The following is a 16,660-nucleotide window of genomic DNA, read 5'->3' on the forward strand; positions in this document are numbered from 1 at the left end:
AGCTGGTGGAGAATCTGCCTGGGGTTAACCTAAACTAGTAGTAACATTTAACTGCTACTTTGATGTGGCGACTAGCTTTACCGTTTAGTATATGTTAGTACTCCATCTCTTCTTGAGATTTTATAACTAGCTGTTTTGCTTAACCCATGGAAGCGGTAGACCCAAGAAGCCCTGGGACGATGTGGTGGGGCACAGCCTTCCAATGTTGGGCTTCACGGAGGCGACAATGAGTGACTGAGACCTTTGGAGATATGCTGTGCTTGAGAAGACCTGGCAAGCCAAGTGAGACCTTAACCGTGGCCTACACCAGTGCAGCATAATTGGCCCATTTAAGAGTACCCTTCAATCATTGGGCAATAAATTGTGCTTGCGAAGACCTGTTGAGTTAAGTGAAGTCGTTGTTGTGGCTGATGCCAGTGTCGCCTGACTGGCACCCATGCCGGTGGCACGTAAAAAGCACCATTCAAGCATGGTTGATGCCAGTACCACCTGACTGGCCCTTGTGCCGGTGGCATGTAAAAAGCGCCAACTATACTCTTGGAGTGGTTGGCATTAGGAAGGGCATCCAGCTGTAGAAATACTGCCAGATCAGACTGGAGCCCAGTGCAGCCTCCTGGCTTCCCAGACCCTGGTCAAACCGTCTAACCCATGCTAGCATGGAAAACGGATGTTAAACAGTGATGATGATATATATATATATGGTCTGATCAATAAGTATCCAGACTGTTGCTATAGTAACGAAGCTAAAGCACACAGAGTGAAGCTATTTGGCACAGATTGACCTTGACCTCTGCAGTGCACGTGCACTCAGTTTTAATGTTCTAGCTCACTTCCACTGTTTACAGCAGTGCTTGGAAGGAAGGTGTGTAGCATGTGATCATAGCACTGACCATGACAGAGAAAGTTGAGCAGAGAATCTGCATCACATTTTGCCAAAAGCTTGGCGATACCTATCCAGAGGTATCTCTTTGGTCAGCTGAAAGCAGTTTTGGCACAAACTTGGCAGACACGTGACTCATACCCAAAATCTTCTGTGATAATGGACTGAACTGAACCATAACTAATCTGCACATCTTCTGATAACTCACGGATGGTGATTCAACGATTTCCCCTCACAGCTGCATGCACATCTGTCATGTTTTTCTCAGTTCTGCTGGTTGCAGGTTTCCCAGAACGTTTGTCAATATCGACATTTTTCGTCCATCTTGGAAATGTCTGAACCACCTCTACACTTGTGTAGGTTAAACTGAGAAACTAACCTAAATATTTCTCTCTTAACATTAAAATTAATGACATTTAGGGTGTCACAATTAACGACATTTAGGGTGTCACAATAATTATTCTATAAAAAAACATAAAATGAGATATAAAAGTTACAAAACCTCATCATATAATCATTTTCCACGCTATTAAAATCGTCATGAGTTGGAACGCCAAGTGTCTTATTCCTATATATATATATATATATATTATATTATATTAAATTAGAGATAAATTATAATAAATTAAAATTAATATTTAACATTATAATCGATTTTGATATAATCATAATTGTTAAGTTTTAAGTTTCTAGTTTGATAATAGAGTTTATTATAAGTAAAATTATTATATTATTTATATCTTAAAAATATTGTTTAAATATTTCTGATTATTTTTAAAATATTTCAATTAACCTGAAGATTGACTGTAACCATAACTCGAATTATTAATTGAATTTAAATTATTGTTATTCGAATTGGTACAGCCATGAAACGATCGTAGTGTTTTACTCTTTATCTTTTATTAAACTTAATACCTTTGATATTTATATAAAAAAAAATTTTTTAAATAAATAAATTAATTAATTAATAAATAAAAATAATATATAAATATAAAAATATACATACATATATATATATATATTTGTATATATATATATATTTAAAATTTATAAGTTTAAATTATTTAAATACTTTTTTAATTTTTAACTTTTATATTTTTAAATTAATTTTATGTATTGGCTTATGTTTTTCACTGTTTGATTTGCCTAATAGTGGTTTTATCTCTAATTTAATATAATATAATATAATATATATATATACTATAAAATTGGATTTAATCCTAAATCTAATTTTTCCCTGTAAGTTTGGATTTATTCCCTAATATTATTATTATTATTATATATATATATATATATATATATATATATATATATATATATATATATATATACAGGTACAAGATTTTCTGGGCAGGGAACTCTGACGGGGTCGGGGGCGTGGGTATACTTCTTGCGGAGAAATGGGTAGATAAGGTAATCGAGGTAGTCAGAGTAAGTGACAGAGTACTTAAAATTAGATTAGTCCTTCACCATAGGTCAGCTACCATCATCTCGGCATATGCCCCTCAACCAGGGCTACCGGAAGGACAAAAAGACCAATTCTATGACACCCTATTGCGGACTACCTCGTTGACAAATGACAGTGACCTTCTCTTCGTGGCAGGTGATTTCAATGGACATGTTGGACGGCATGTCGGGGGCTTCCATGGCGTTCATGGAGGCTACGGTTTTGGCTCTCATAATGAGGAGGGAACCAGACTGCTGGAGTTCTGCGATGCAAATGACCTTATGGTCTGCAATACCAGCTTCAGGAAACCCACCTCTCACCTAGTCACCTACCGTTCTGGCAGACACACTAGCCAGATTGACTACATCCTTGCCAGAAAAAGGGAAAGAGGGCTGCTTATAAATGCCAAAACCTTTCCAGGCAAAGAATGTACTCCTCAACATAGATTAGTAGTTAGTGACTTCAGGATCAGAGCTAAATGGTTGCCCAGAAGAAGACCTACTTGGAGGAGAAGGGTCTGGAAGCTTAAAGATCCTGCAAATGGACAGAGATTTAGAGACATACTACTCGAAGCCTTTGACGAAATAGAAGGGGATATAGCTTCACTTAATGTGGAAGACAACTGGAGATTTCTACGGGACAATCTGCTGACAGCCACTGACCAGATCTGTGGATGGAGCAAAGTACCAACTCGACCCAGAGTAACGTGGTGGTGGAACACTGTGGTTGACAGGGCTATTAGACAAAAGAGACAGGCTTGGAAGGACTGGAAGAACGGTGGTAGCAGGGAATTGTATCAGACAGCCAGAAGGGTAGCTAGGAGACAGGTTTATTTAGCCAGAGGGGAAGCGGATAAGAAAAAATTTGCCAATGTTCTTAGCCGTGAGGATGAAAGACTTGAGGTATTTCGTGTTGCAAGACAGTGTGTGAGAGAGAATCGTGATGTGGTAGGAGAGAAATGTGTCCGCATGGATGATGGTTCACTTGCGCTAAATGAGGATGCAAAGAGAGAGGTTTGGAGATGCCACTATGAAAGGTTGCTGAATAAAGAAAATGAATGGGATAAAGAGAGTTTGCCGAATGTCAACCAAACAGAGGGACCAGCCATCCGAGTTGAAAATTCTTTGGTAGTTAAAGCAATTAGAAGCATGAAGACAGGGAAAGCCCCAGGCCCATCAGGAATTACTGCAGAGATGCTCAAAATATCTGGCAGTGTCGGCCATAACCTAGTCACCCGTATAGTCAACCAGGTGATACACGAAGGAGTCATACCCAATGACTGGTGTAGCAGCATACTAGTCAACTGCTACAAAGGTAAAGGTGATGCCCTAGATACAAATAATTACAGAGGTATCGAGCTGTTGGATCAGGTAATGAAGGTTACGGAGAGGGTCATAGCCCAACTAATTAGAGAGAGAGTTAGTTTAGATGAGATGCAGTTTGGGTTCGTGCCAGGGAAAGGTACCACTGATGCTATATTCCTGGTAAGGCAGCTGCAGGAGAAATACCTAGCCAAAGATAAGCCCCTGTACCTGGCTTTTGTTGACATGGAGAAAGCCTTTGACAGGGTCCCCCGATCCCTTATCTGGTGGTCAATGAGGAAACTAGGGATAGATGAATGGCTGGTGAGGGCTGTGCAAGCCATGTACAGAGATGCCGTAAGTAAGGTTAGGGTTGGCAACATGTACACAGAAGAATTCAAAGTAGAGGTTGGGGTCCACCAGGGTTCAGTACTCAGCCCCCTCCTATTTATCATAGTCCTCCAGGCAATTACGGAGGAATTCAAGACAGATTGCCCCTGGGAGCTCCTCTATGCTGATGACCTTGCTCTAATTGCTGAGTCACTATCAGAACTGGAGGAGAGGTTCCAGGTGTGGAAGGAGGGTTTAGAATCGAGGGGCCTTAGAGTCAACCTAGCTAAAACCAAAGTACTAATAAGTAGGAAGGTAGACAATCCACAAATGTCCTCAGGAAGATGGCCCTGCTCGATCTGTAGAAAAGGTGTAGGTAGAAACTCTATAAGATGTACCCAGTGTAAGCTATGGACACATAAGAGGTGCAGCAATGTCAAAGGTAGGCTAACTGGGAAGATAGTTTTTGTATGTGGCAGATGCTCAGGAGCAATAAACTCTGAAAATCTGCAGAAAACAACTTCCGTCACTTTCCAGGGGGAAAAACTAGAAGTAGTTAATAGCTTTTGATAGTAGTTGATAGTTGAGAATGGATGAAGATAGGTGTGTGTAAAAGTGCCAATCCCTAGCAGTTGAGGGAACCCGTGGAAGAGGTAGACCCAGGAAAACCTGGGACGAGGTGGTGAAGCACGACCTTCGAACTTTAGGCCTCACTGAGGAAATGACCAGCGACCGAGACCTTTGGAAATATGCTGTACGTGAGAAGACCAGGCAGGACAAGTGAGTCCAGCCCACTTATGCATGCCCTTCCTCCCTTGGACACACAAAGACCTGTTGAGGCAAGCGAAGTCGATATCGAACCTCATCCGATGACAGGCACCCATGCCAACCCCCTCTGCTTGCGAAGACATGTTGGGGCAAGTGAAATCGAAATCGGAATCGAAATTGAACCAATCCTATGACTGGCACCCGGCAGATGCCAGGAACCCTGGACTGGTGGTACGTAAAAAGCACACTCCGAATCGTGGCCGATGCCAGCGCCGCCTCGACTGGCTCCCGTGCCGGTGGCACGTAAAATGCACCAATCCGACCGTGGCCGTTGCCAGCCTCGCCTGGCACCTGTGCGGGTGGCACGTAAAAAGCACCCACTACACTCACGGAGTGGTTGGCGTTAGGAAGGGCATCCAGCTGTAGAAACATTGCCAGATAAGACTGGAGCTTGGTGCAGCCTTCTGGCTTCCCAGATCCCCGGTCGAACCGTCCAACCCATGCTAGCATGGAGAACGGACGTTAAACGATGATGATGATGATGATATATATATATCTTAGCTGATTTCAAACTGGGAACCGTTATGTTAGAACGTGCTGGCGTCAGTTGCTTAGTAAATAAAAACATTAACACTTTTGGTTTACAAATAACGGTTCCTCCTTAGAAGTCAGCCCGGATGGATATATATTAGAATTAAAATGCGATCAGCAATCGAAACGTAATGTAAATATAAATACATACTTTAAAGACGAGGTTATCAGCCTAGAAAATTGTCATTTGAATAAATGTAGCTCATTTTAGATTTCTCGTTGTTTATTAAACTTCCTTTTCGGGTGATTCCGGAACCAAATGATCGTGACGCCTATAGCCGGAACTGAATATCAGCTGGACCAGTCTTTTACTCAGCGACGTGTGTAACTTGTTTTATTTTCTCTATTTTAATGAATAAGTTATTAAAAAGAAATATTCTTAGGGACCAGTGTTTATATTATATATATGCCATCCGGGATAGATTAACAGATTTCTTCCCCAACGCACGAAAGTAGAATATTAAGCCAGCACGAAGCAATATATCTTTATATCGTCAACCGTTACTAAACTACAATCATTAAAATAATGAAAAATTTTACTAAGAAAAAAAAATAATTCTTTTTGCATTATTATTGTTACTAAAAAACAAACAAACATGTTGCTCTTCTTTTTTATTTTCCGGGACCGGTCTAATTTTCCAATGAAATCAGCAAATCATTTCCTCCCGCAAAGAATTCCTGATAGTACTGATGGACCAAACAAAATAGGGCTGCGAGCTGGCAGAATCGTTAGCATGCCGGGCGAAATGCTTAGCGGTATTGCGTCTGTCGTTGCGTTCTGAGTTCAAATTCCGCCGAGGTCGACTTTGCCTTTCATCCTTTCGGGGTCGATAAATTAAGTACCAGTTACGCACTGGGGTCGATGTAATCGACTTAATCCGTTTGTCTGTCCTTGTTTGTCCCCTCTATGGGCAATAAAGAAACAGATAGTACTGATGAACTAAACAAGATAGGGCAGCGAGCTGGCAGAATCGTTAGCACCACGCACAAAATGTTTATCGGCATTCCGTCTATCTTCATGTTCTGAGTTCAAATTCCACCGACATTAGCTTTGCCTTTCATTCTTTCGGGGACCAGTTGCTGGACTTGAAATCAGTACTTATGAAAAGGCTTGTTATATAGGGCTGATTACAGACACTAAGTGAGTTTCTAAGGGTGTACATGTGTGTCTATCTGTATATATTGGTTTTAAATTTTGGTACATGGCCAGCATTTTCGGTGGTGGGGGATTAGTCAACTACATCGACCCCAGTGCCCGATTAGTATTTATTTTATCGACCTCGAAAGGATCAAAGGTAAAGTCAACCTCGGTGAAATTTGAACTCTAACGACAGACGAAATGCCGCCAAGCATTTTGCTCGCCCTGATAACGTTTCTGATAACTCACCGCCTTGTCTATCTACATGTATTAATCAAAGTATACAGTAGTATGGATACATTATAGCCGATCTTATCAATCGGTTTCACACTGGGTATTAGAACAGGATATTTCTCTCTCTCACACACCCACATGTATGTATGTGTATATGCGTACATACATCTATATACGTACACGTGCGCGCGCTCATATACAGGGTGTTTGGGCTAAATTTGAGGATTTTTGTGTCTTCCTTTTTTCAAGAACAGCCAGCTTGATGTAGTGGTGAACAGTCAAAAGCGTTGCAGAGTATAAAGATTAAAATAGTAGTGTAAAAAAAAAGTTAGCTATCACGGAGGACTACAAAGCATCTGAATATTGGATGAGTTAACTGTATTATGATGATTCGCTCCAAGCATCAAAATGCTGACACCATGCCTGTTGCTCAATGGTTTGTGAACACTCTAAAGAAAAAAACAAAAAAAAAAACGTCGCCCTTTTCAAGCCTAGCCAGGCTCATGGGCCCGGTTTCCCGGTTTCTGTGGCGTATGTGCTCCCCCCAGCTGGACGGGACGCCAGTCCATCGCAGCGTTACTCAAGAAGCAGGAAGAAAGAGTGAGAGAAAGTTGTAGCGAAAGAGTACAACAGGGGTCACCACTACCCCCTGCCGGAACCTCGTGGAGCTTTTAGGTGTTTTCACTCAATAAACACACACAACGCCCGGTCTTGGAATCGAAACCGCGAGTCCGCTGCCCTAACTACTGGTCCATTGCGCCTCCACTGTGAACACTCTAAAGGCTTTAAAATGTGACGTGGACATCTGCAAAGGAGACTACGAAGCCGTGTTCAACAGGGACCCAACAGGTGTCCTGACTGCGTCTACATGCTGGGATTCACCCCCACATCTTTGACCAGGGCCTTAGGCTCAATTCAGACGACTATGTGAAGCTGCTGGAGACTGTGGTCAATCCCTTCAGGGGAAGGGGTTGCTGCTGGAAGGCTATAAGTGTGACAACAGGATTCGGCTCCTTGCAATACCCCCGGAATGAGTCAGAAGTGGTTATCGGAGAATGTCTACGACTTCATCACCCCTAGTTTCTGGGCTTTCAATCACCCCCGATTGTAATCCCATAGATTATTATGTGTGGAGCACGGTTGAGAAAGACACCAGCCGCTCTGTCTGCAACACCGAGTCCGAGTTGGTGGTCAAGATGAAGGAGGTGTTCGAAGATCTTCCCAGGGACACAGGGAGGAACGCATGCATCGGGTCCTGGAGCCGTCTTGAGGCCATGATGGAAGCAAGCGGAGGGCAGCTATTTTGAGTTAAGGCCGTGGTGGAAGCTGAGGGCAGCTACTTTGAGTTGAGGCCGTGATGGAAGCTGAAGGCAGCTACTTTGAGTTGAGGCCGTGATGGAAGCTGAGGGCAGCTACTTTGAGTTGAGGCCGTGATGGACTGAGGGCAGCTACTTTGAGTTGAGGCCGTGATGGAAGCTGAGGGCAGCTACTTTGAGTTGAGGCCGTGATGGAAGCTGAGGGCAGCTACTTTGAGTTGAGGCCGTGATGGAAGCTGAGGGCAGCTACTTTGAGTAAATTATCTCCCAGCCATAATCTAGTCGATATTTTTCGATTTTTAAAATACTTGTATTTTTGGATGGGATGTTGTTTTCTTTTCCATTTATGCAAACAGTGAAACTTAGCCTGAACACTATGTAAATAGATAGATAGATAGAAAGATAGATAGATAGATAGATAGATAGATAGATAGATAGATAGATAGATAGATAGATAGATAGATAGATAGATAGATAGATAGATGGATGGATGGATGGATGGATGGATGCATGCATGCATATATGTATGGAACGTAAGGCTTATGATATCCGAGGAATATCATCTTCTTCCATCACTTTTCTTGTTCTTTATGTAGTTCAGGCTTTCGGCAGGTGAAGAGAAAAGACTTCAAACATAAATGTTATTTACAACAGGTTTATTTACAGGAAAGGTGAAACGTGCTGCTTTCAGCTACCATCTTAAGCTCCGATAGAGTGGACGCAGGGCCACTGGAGATCGACAGGTAGAAAAATCTGCCAGCGTTCGTGTTCAGCCAAATGCTGCTGTGTAAAAGGCGCCAAAGAGAAGAGACAGGACGCAATCGGGTTTCCGTCTACATCGTTCCGTCGCGAGCCTCGTTGGGATCTCGCGCATGGCAAATGGATGCAGGTGAGGTCTCGCTCCACTCTCGGAGATGGCTATGGCTGCCGCGAGATCTCATCCAATATGGCGCTGGTTGTTTGTGCCGCTACAAATGGCTCCCCACTGAGTGCAGAAGTACGAAACCAGAATAATTGGAGCAGGCACAAGAAAGAGCAAAGATGGCAAGTGATCGCAACCAACAAGATATGGTACAAAAATGTAACAAGTCAAATAGAACAATAACTGCAAGAAATATAAATTGGCATGCACAAAATTTGACAAAATGTTCAATGGCAGAGTATTGGAACTTGTGCAGTAACACACAAAGTGTGTCACAGGAAACACAAAAGATAATGTCACATATAAATAGTCTTAGTTTTTTAGGCCAATGCACAGTACGGCCAGTCGTGGTGCCATAGGGTTTGTTCGTGTTAGGCAGTGGCGACGAAAGTGTAGGTGTAGGTGATGGTGTGGTCAAAGGTGTATGTGCAGGTGGATGTGTAGGTGGTTGTAAAGGATCAAAGGTGGACGTGTCTGGGGTGTCATCGAAAGGTATGGACACCTCGAAATGTGCCCTTTTAAGTCTGTCGACCGACACGGTCTCTGCCCGACCATTGATGTCAAGACTAAAAGTTTTGGGTGTGTGCGATAGCACATGGAATGGTCCCTTATAAGGAGAAACGAGAGGTCTTCTGACAGAATCATCCCGAACAAAAACATGAGTCCATTTGTCAATATCCGGAGGGACGTGAGAGGGAATAGACTGGTCACGCGGATGCATGGGTGGAGGACACGAGAAATACAAGCGAAGTCTGGTGACATACGACGTTGGATCAGGAGACGATGAGTTGTCTGGCGCTAACATTGTGCCAGGGAATGCCAGGGTAGTACCGTAAAGGAGTTCAGCAGAGCAGAAACCTAAGTCTGCTTTAACAGCAGTACGACAACCAAGAAGAACGATAGGCAGGAATTCTGTCCAAGACTGCGGATCAGAAGTGGCACGTAGAGCGGCCTTCAGTTGCCTGTGAAAACGTTCGCCCATCCCGTTGGAGGCTGGATGGTAGCTGGTCGCACGAATGTGATGAACGCCTAGGATTCGTGATAATTCACGAAATAGGGAAGCCTCGAACTAGTGTCCACGATCAGTGGTTATTTTAGCAGGGACTCCAAAGCGAGCAATCCAGTTAGAAACGAAAGCTCGAGCAACTGACTCAGCGGAAATGTTCACTATTGGAATGGCCTCTGGCCAACGAGAGAAACGATCGACTCATGTCAATATGTAAGAGAATCCGCGGCTGACAGGCCATGGTCCATCCAGATCAATGTGGACATGGCGAAAGCGAATCTCCGGGGAAGAAAACTGTCCAAGAGAAGCGCGAATATGCCAATGGACTTTAGAACGCTGATATTTTACACAAGAGTGTGCCCAATCGGTGATCATCGGGCGCATATTAGGCCAGGAAAACCGAGCCGTAATAAGCTTCAAAGTGACGCCAGGATGTGACAGTGAATGCAAAGCATCAAAAACGGAACGCTGGTGGATCTCGGGTACAGACGGCCTAGAGAACCAGCAGCTGTGTCACAAAGAATGGTGCCTTCAGTAGTCGGAAGTGGGAGATAGGTAACTTTGCAGCAGGATAACTTGGTAGAATCTAAATCCAAAGTGTCAAAAGCTGGCTGATCCTGCGCATAGGCAGTTAAATCGATTGCAGCAGGAGATGAAAGGGAGCAGACAGGAAGACGAGAGAGTGCGTCAGCAGGTACGTTCTCTGTTCCAGGAATGTGCCGAATGTCATTCGTGAACTGGGAAATGTAGTCCAGGTGATGAAAAGCACGAGACGAGAATTTATCCGATTTAGATGACAGAGCAAACGTAAGAGGCTTGTGATCAGTATCGATCACAAAATCTAGGCCCTCGAGAGGTAGATCGCCAAGAGCTTGCGATCAAACGTACTGTACCGACGTTCAACTGGCTTTAATTGGCGAGAAAAAAACGCCAAAGTTTTAGTTTGATTGTCTATGTTGTGCTGCAAAACAGCACCAACTGCAGAGTCCGATGCCTCGACGGTCAAAGAGAGAAGGGCGTCGGGAACTGGATGTGCAAGCAAAGGGACAGAAGCAATTTCCTTCTTAATGGACTCAAAAGCAGATAACGCATCGTCAGATGAAGCAAGATGAGAATTCTTTTTGTTATCTGCTTTCAACAGCTGAGTCAAAGGAAGTAACTTGTCTGCACGATTTCTAAAGAAGCGTCTGTAAAAATTAACAATGCCCCAAAATTGACGAAGTTGGCGTAGTGAAGTGGGGGGTGGGGTGCGATGCGCTGAATGGCATCGACTTTGGAAGAGAGAGGTTTGATGCCACTCGAGTCAATATGATGACCCGGAAATTCAAGAGAAGATTTCCCGAAAACACACTTGTCAGGATTACTACACACACCATAGGTGCGAAGACGCTGAAAAAGCTGAGACAATTGCTGGAGGTGATTGTCGCTTGCAATGAGTATGTCATCAACATAAGCGAACACAAAAACAAGTCCGCGGATGACTTCGTCTATGAAACTGTGGAACATTCTGGTAGCGTTCCGCAAATCAAAACTTATATATAGAAGCTCAAAAGAACCAAAAGGAGTGGTAATGGCAGTTTTTGGAATATCGGCTGGGTTGACCGGTTTGTGATGATAGGCGCAAATGAGGTCAACTTTAGAAAAAATGGTACAGCCATGACGGAGATTTGTCGAAAAATCCTGAGATTTTTTATAGGATATCTGTCAGGTACCGTGACTGCATTAAGACGCCTATAATCCCCCACTGGGCGAAAATCAGAATCCCCTTTACACGCCAAATGAAGGGGAGATGCTCAAGGGCTGGTGGAGGGGCGTATCAGGACAAGTTGGAGCATGTGCTCAAACTCATCCCTAGCCGTTTTTCGTCGGTCAGGTACAAGCCGCCGCGGGCACGAAAAAACAGGTGGCCCAGTGGTGGCAATAAAATGGAGGGTCGAGTGCGCGGGTTTTTCCGAATGAAAAGTATGATCCACTAGCTCTGGGAAGGAAGCCAAAAGAGAATGAAAAACGTCTCCAGCAGTGGCAACAAAAAATGCCGGGCTAAGAACTGCATCGGTAGAACCTCGAGTCGGCGCAGAGAGTGACGTAGAACCGTCGATAAGCCTCTATTGCCTGACATCTACCAACAGATTAAAGTGGTTCAAAGAATCAGCTCCCAGAATAGGATGTTGTATGTCAGCTATTGAAAACCCATTGAAAATCTCGACGAAGATTAATGTCCAGGCGTAAAGAAATCTGACCAAAAGCAGCAATGGAAAACAAGTTGATAGCGTGCAAAACAATGGTAGAACGCTTAGGACTGTCTGTAGTGATACGAAGAGGCCAAATACTGCAAGAAGAACTGGTGTCAACCATGAAGAGTTTCTTAGACACCAAATCGTTGACGAAGAATGCACGATGAATAGAACCTGAGATCGTTGAGCAGGTAGCCCTGCTTCCAAACCGAAATTAGGCCCCTGAACATTTACACAACCTACTCTAAGTGTAGCCATTTAGCGTAGAGAAAAGGAAAAAGAATTATTTACCTTGGCCTTCAGGGATGACTGTTGAAAGTCTTCTTTTTCGGTCGAGGGGGAATGGGGAAGGGTTTTTCTAGTAAGTTTTTTTTTGTCGGGGGTGGAGTGAGGGTGGGAAGTACTTATCAAACCCTCCAATGTTGTGTGTGTGTGGGGGGGGGGAGGATTCCTATTGGCAGCTTTTCTCCTCCACCCATTTTGTAGGGGGTATTACCCAATTTTGGGGAGGGACTCATTTCGCAGCTATACCCCGTTCGTAATTTGCATTAGTTTTTGTATGGAAAAAAAATAGAAGGGAGTGGCGGGGGGGGGCTTGTTTGTAGTTTGTAGAGAAAACGTTAAAGGTGCCGGAAGAAACATGGTATTTCCCCAACAACTAAAAGACATGAAGAACTAAGAAGGCAAATAATTAGCGGGGGTGGAGGAAAGAAGAGAGAACTAACAGTCAATCGTTCTAGAACTCCCAGAATAAAAACCTAAACACCTGAAAGGCCTTCCCACTTCTTCATTACTAAATGTCTTTCCGTCTTCTTCATTGTTAAAGGTAAAGAAGCGAGAAAAGACCGATCGTGTTTCAGTCTGTCATTGTAAATGATTACTCTTTACTCTCTCTTTTACTCGTTTCAGTCATTTGACTGCGGCCATGCTGGAGCACCGCCTTTAGTCGAGCAACTCGACCCCGGGACTTATTCTTTGTAAGCCCAGTACTTATTCTATCAGTCTCTTTTGCCGAACCGCAAAGTGACGGGGACGTAAACACACCAGCATCGGTTGTCAAGCAACGCTAGGGGGACAAACACAGACACATATATATACATATATGCGACAGGCTTCTTTCAGTTTCCGTCTACTAAATCCACTCACAAGGCATTGGTCGGCCCGGGGCTATAGCAGAAGACACTTGCCCAAGATGCCACGCAGTGGGATTGAACCCGGAACCATGTGGTTGGTTAGTAAGCTACTTACCACACAGCCACTCCTGCGGCATTCCTTTCACTATCTCTATCGCTTCACTTCTTTTCTCTACGGTTAAGAGAGTGAAGGTGCGTGGGTCAGTGGTTAGGGGTATTCGGCCCACGATCGTAAAGTTATGAGTACGATTCTCTGCAGTGCGCAGTGTTTTTGAGCAAGTAACTCTACACCACCTTGGGCAGTCCACTTGCTGCAGTCCAGAGACTAGTAGATCAAGCTAATGCTATTAGAAGAAAGTGGATGACAGAATTTTAGTTAGAAGAAATCACAAGAGAACTGGAAAGGAAAGACCAGGCACAATGAAAGATTAAAAAAGAGCAAACGTGGAAAAGGAGACTACAAAATAAAGTGAATACTTTAAGACAAGATCTGAGTAGAATAGAAGCCTGGAAAACAAACAAGTTAAGAAACACAAGATGCAAATCTTGACTCGAGGAAAGATATTTAGTCAAAGAGAAAGGAATTGGGACAATAATAGAAGAGTTGAAACAGTGTGTCATAGCAGTAGCGGCTAAGCTCTCCAGACATCAGAAAAGAATAGTCCACTATCAACCGAATAAATTATTTGAGACAGACCAGAGGAGATTTTATAACCAAATAGTGGAGAACGAATTACTGAAGATGAGAAACCTAATGCAGAGGAAGCTAGAAAGTTCTGGAGTAATATTTGGGATAAGTCAGCCAATCATAATAGTGGAGATGCAGTAAGTTAAAAAAAGTGATGGTAGAAGTAGTGAGTGAGAAGCAGCCAGATTTAAGATTAACTAGTGCATTAATGAATAAAGTGTTAGGGAAAATGCCGAATTGGAAGGGCCCAGGAGCAGATTTAGTTCAAGAGTATTGGCTATAGAAATTCAGTAGTTTACTTGGGAGGCTGTGGGAGCAGCTTCAGGATTGCCTTAATGGAGGAATAATACCCGATTGGATGACGAGAGGGAGGAGAATATCATTATTAAGGATAAGAGCAAGGGTAATACAGCTAACAACTATAGACCAATTACTTGCTTACAATTAGTGTGTAAGCTTTTAACAGGAATGCATTCAGAAAGCGTTTACAAACACCTTGATAACCAGAATTTATTGCAAGAAGAACAGGAAGGTTGCAGGGAGATGGTAGAGGAACGCATGACCTATTATATATAGACAAAGCAATTCTACATGAAGTAAAAGGTAGAAAGAAAAATCTAACAATAGCATGGATAGATTATAGGGAAGCCTATGACACAATCCCATTCTCACGGATAAGTGAATGTTTGAGTATATTCAGTATAACAGACAACATAAGAGAATTAATTAGCTTTAGCATGAAGAAATGTAAAGTAGATCTCTACTCAGGTGATTCAGTGTTATGGAAGGTTAATATCAAAAGGGGAATTTTCCAAGGGGACTCGTTGACCTCTTTAATATTTATCTTATTTTTGGTCCCTCTCAGTTTAGTATTAAGGAAGGCAAAGGCAGGGTATCAGTTCATAAATAGTAATGGAGAAATTAACCATTTGCTCTACATGGATGATCTGCAGCTTTTTAGTAAGAATGAAAAAGAAATAGATTCCTTAATACAGACTGTAAGACTCTTCAGTAAAGATATAGGCATGGAATTTGGCATAGATAAGTGTGCAATACTAGTCATGAGAAGGGGACAGGTAGTCAACAGCGAAGGCATCCAATTACCAGATGGTCAGACATTAAAATAATTTAAAGGAGAAGTGAGAGTTATAAGTATCTAGGAGTATTCGAATCTGACAGAGTACTAACTACAGAAATGAAAACGAAAATTGTGGAGTATATCAGAAAGGTGAGGAAGCTCATGAAATCAAAGCTAAATGGTCCGAATCTAGTGAAGGATGTAAATATTTGGGTAGTATTATTACTTAGATACTGAGCAGCTTTTGAAGATTGGACAAAAACTGAATTAGCAAAGCTAGACATAACTAGGAAGGAATTTAATATGAATTGAGGACTCCACCCAACGGCAGGAGTAGGAAGATTATACTTATCTAGAAAGGAAGGTGGAAGAAGGTTAATATCAGTAGAAGACTGCATGGATTTAGCTAGAGTAGATATAGACTGCTATGTAGGTAATAGTGTAGAAAGTTTATTAAAAGCGGCTAGAGTCACAGCAAGACATAGGGAAACCAAAACACCATACGAACTTAAAAACCAGAAAAAAGAACAGAAATTATCTACTGGCAGAAGAAGGTTGCATGGCAGATTCCAAAAGATAATTTCAGCAAATAGTAGTAGTGAGACATGGTTATGGTTGCAGAAAGGAAAGCTGAAGAGGGAGAAGGAAGTTTGTTAGTAGCGGCATAAGATCAAGCATTAAGGACTAATTGAATAAAAGCCAAGATAGACAAAAACCAAGTTGATTCTCAAGGTAGATTATGCAAATCAAAAGAGGAAAGCATTACTCATATAGTAAGTAAATGTATCACGCTGGCATAGAAAGAATACAAGAAAAGACCTGACAATCCAGGGAGAGTAATCCACTGGGAGCTATGTAGAAAGCTAGGATTTGAACATACTTATAAATGGTATGAACATGAACCTAGTAAAGTACTAGAAAGTAAGAAATATAAGAAGTTGTGGGACTTTACCATTCAGACTGACAGAGTAATAGAAGCTAGAAAGCTTGATTTAGTAGTAGTAGATAAAGAGAATAGAAAATGCCAGATAATTGACTTTACAGTACCAAATGATGGAAAAATCTATATAAGAAGTATAGAAAAAATAGCAAAGTACTAGAACCTAGCTACGGAACTACAGAGGCTATGGAAAGTGCGGGTAAAATGTATCCTAGTAGCTATAGGTGCATTGGGAATTATCCCTAAAGATCTGAACTGATGGATAGAGGAAATAGGCGTAAAACCCAATTTAGTACAGCTGCAGAAAACAGTGTTATTAGGGACAGCTAGGCTACTTAAGAGGGTTCTTGGCATCAAAGGCTACTTACTGTAACCCAGTAGGAGGATTCAAACTGACAGAAAGGTAGATGCAAATAGGCCAGACATTATATTGAAGAACTTCAGACAAAAGTTCTAACTTCTCATCGATATGACTGTCCCAATCGACATAAATGTATCAATCGAGAGCAACCAAAAACAGAGCAAGTATAAAATCTTGAAATAGTAATTGGCAAAATGTGAAACCTGAAGACTAAAACATTACCTGTTGTCACGGGTGCATTAAGAATGACAGCAAAAGGGGATGATTGTTACCTACTTCAGATACCAGGAAAT

At 42.4% G+C, this 16,660-nt stretch overlaps 1 protein-coding gene across 1 annotated transcript; it reads right to left on the bottom strand.

The window, feature by feature from the left end:
• Nucleotides 1-8,973: 8,973 nt before the first annotated feature.
• Nucleotides 8,974-9,909, bottom strand: LOC115209240. The gene has a single exon (XM_029777563.1). It carries the CDS (start codon nt 9,907-9,909, stop codon nt 8,974-8,976), a length of 936 nt encoding a protein of 311 aa, XP_029633423.1.
• Between the last annotated feature and the right edge of the window lie 6,751 nt (nt 9,910-16,660).

Source organism: Octopus sinensis, linkage group LG1, assembly GCF_006345805.1.
Source record: "Octopus sinensis linkage group LG1, ASM634580v1, whole genome shotgun sequence".
NCBI classification, from domain to species: domain Eukaryota; kingdom Metazoa; phylum Mollusca; class Cephalopoda; order Octopoda; family Octopodidae; genus Octopus; species Octopus sinensis.

Excerpts from the sequence above, each read along its gene's own strand:
- LOC115209240 (XM_029777563.1), bottom strand. The coding sequence starts at position 9,909 with ATGGGCGAACGTTTTCACAGGCAACTGAAGGCCGCTCTACGTGCCACT.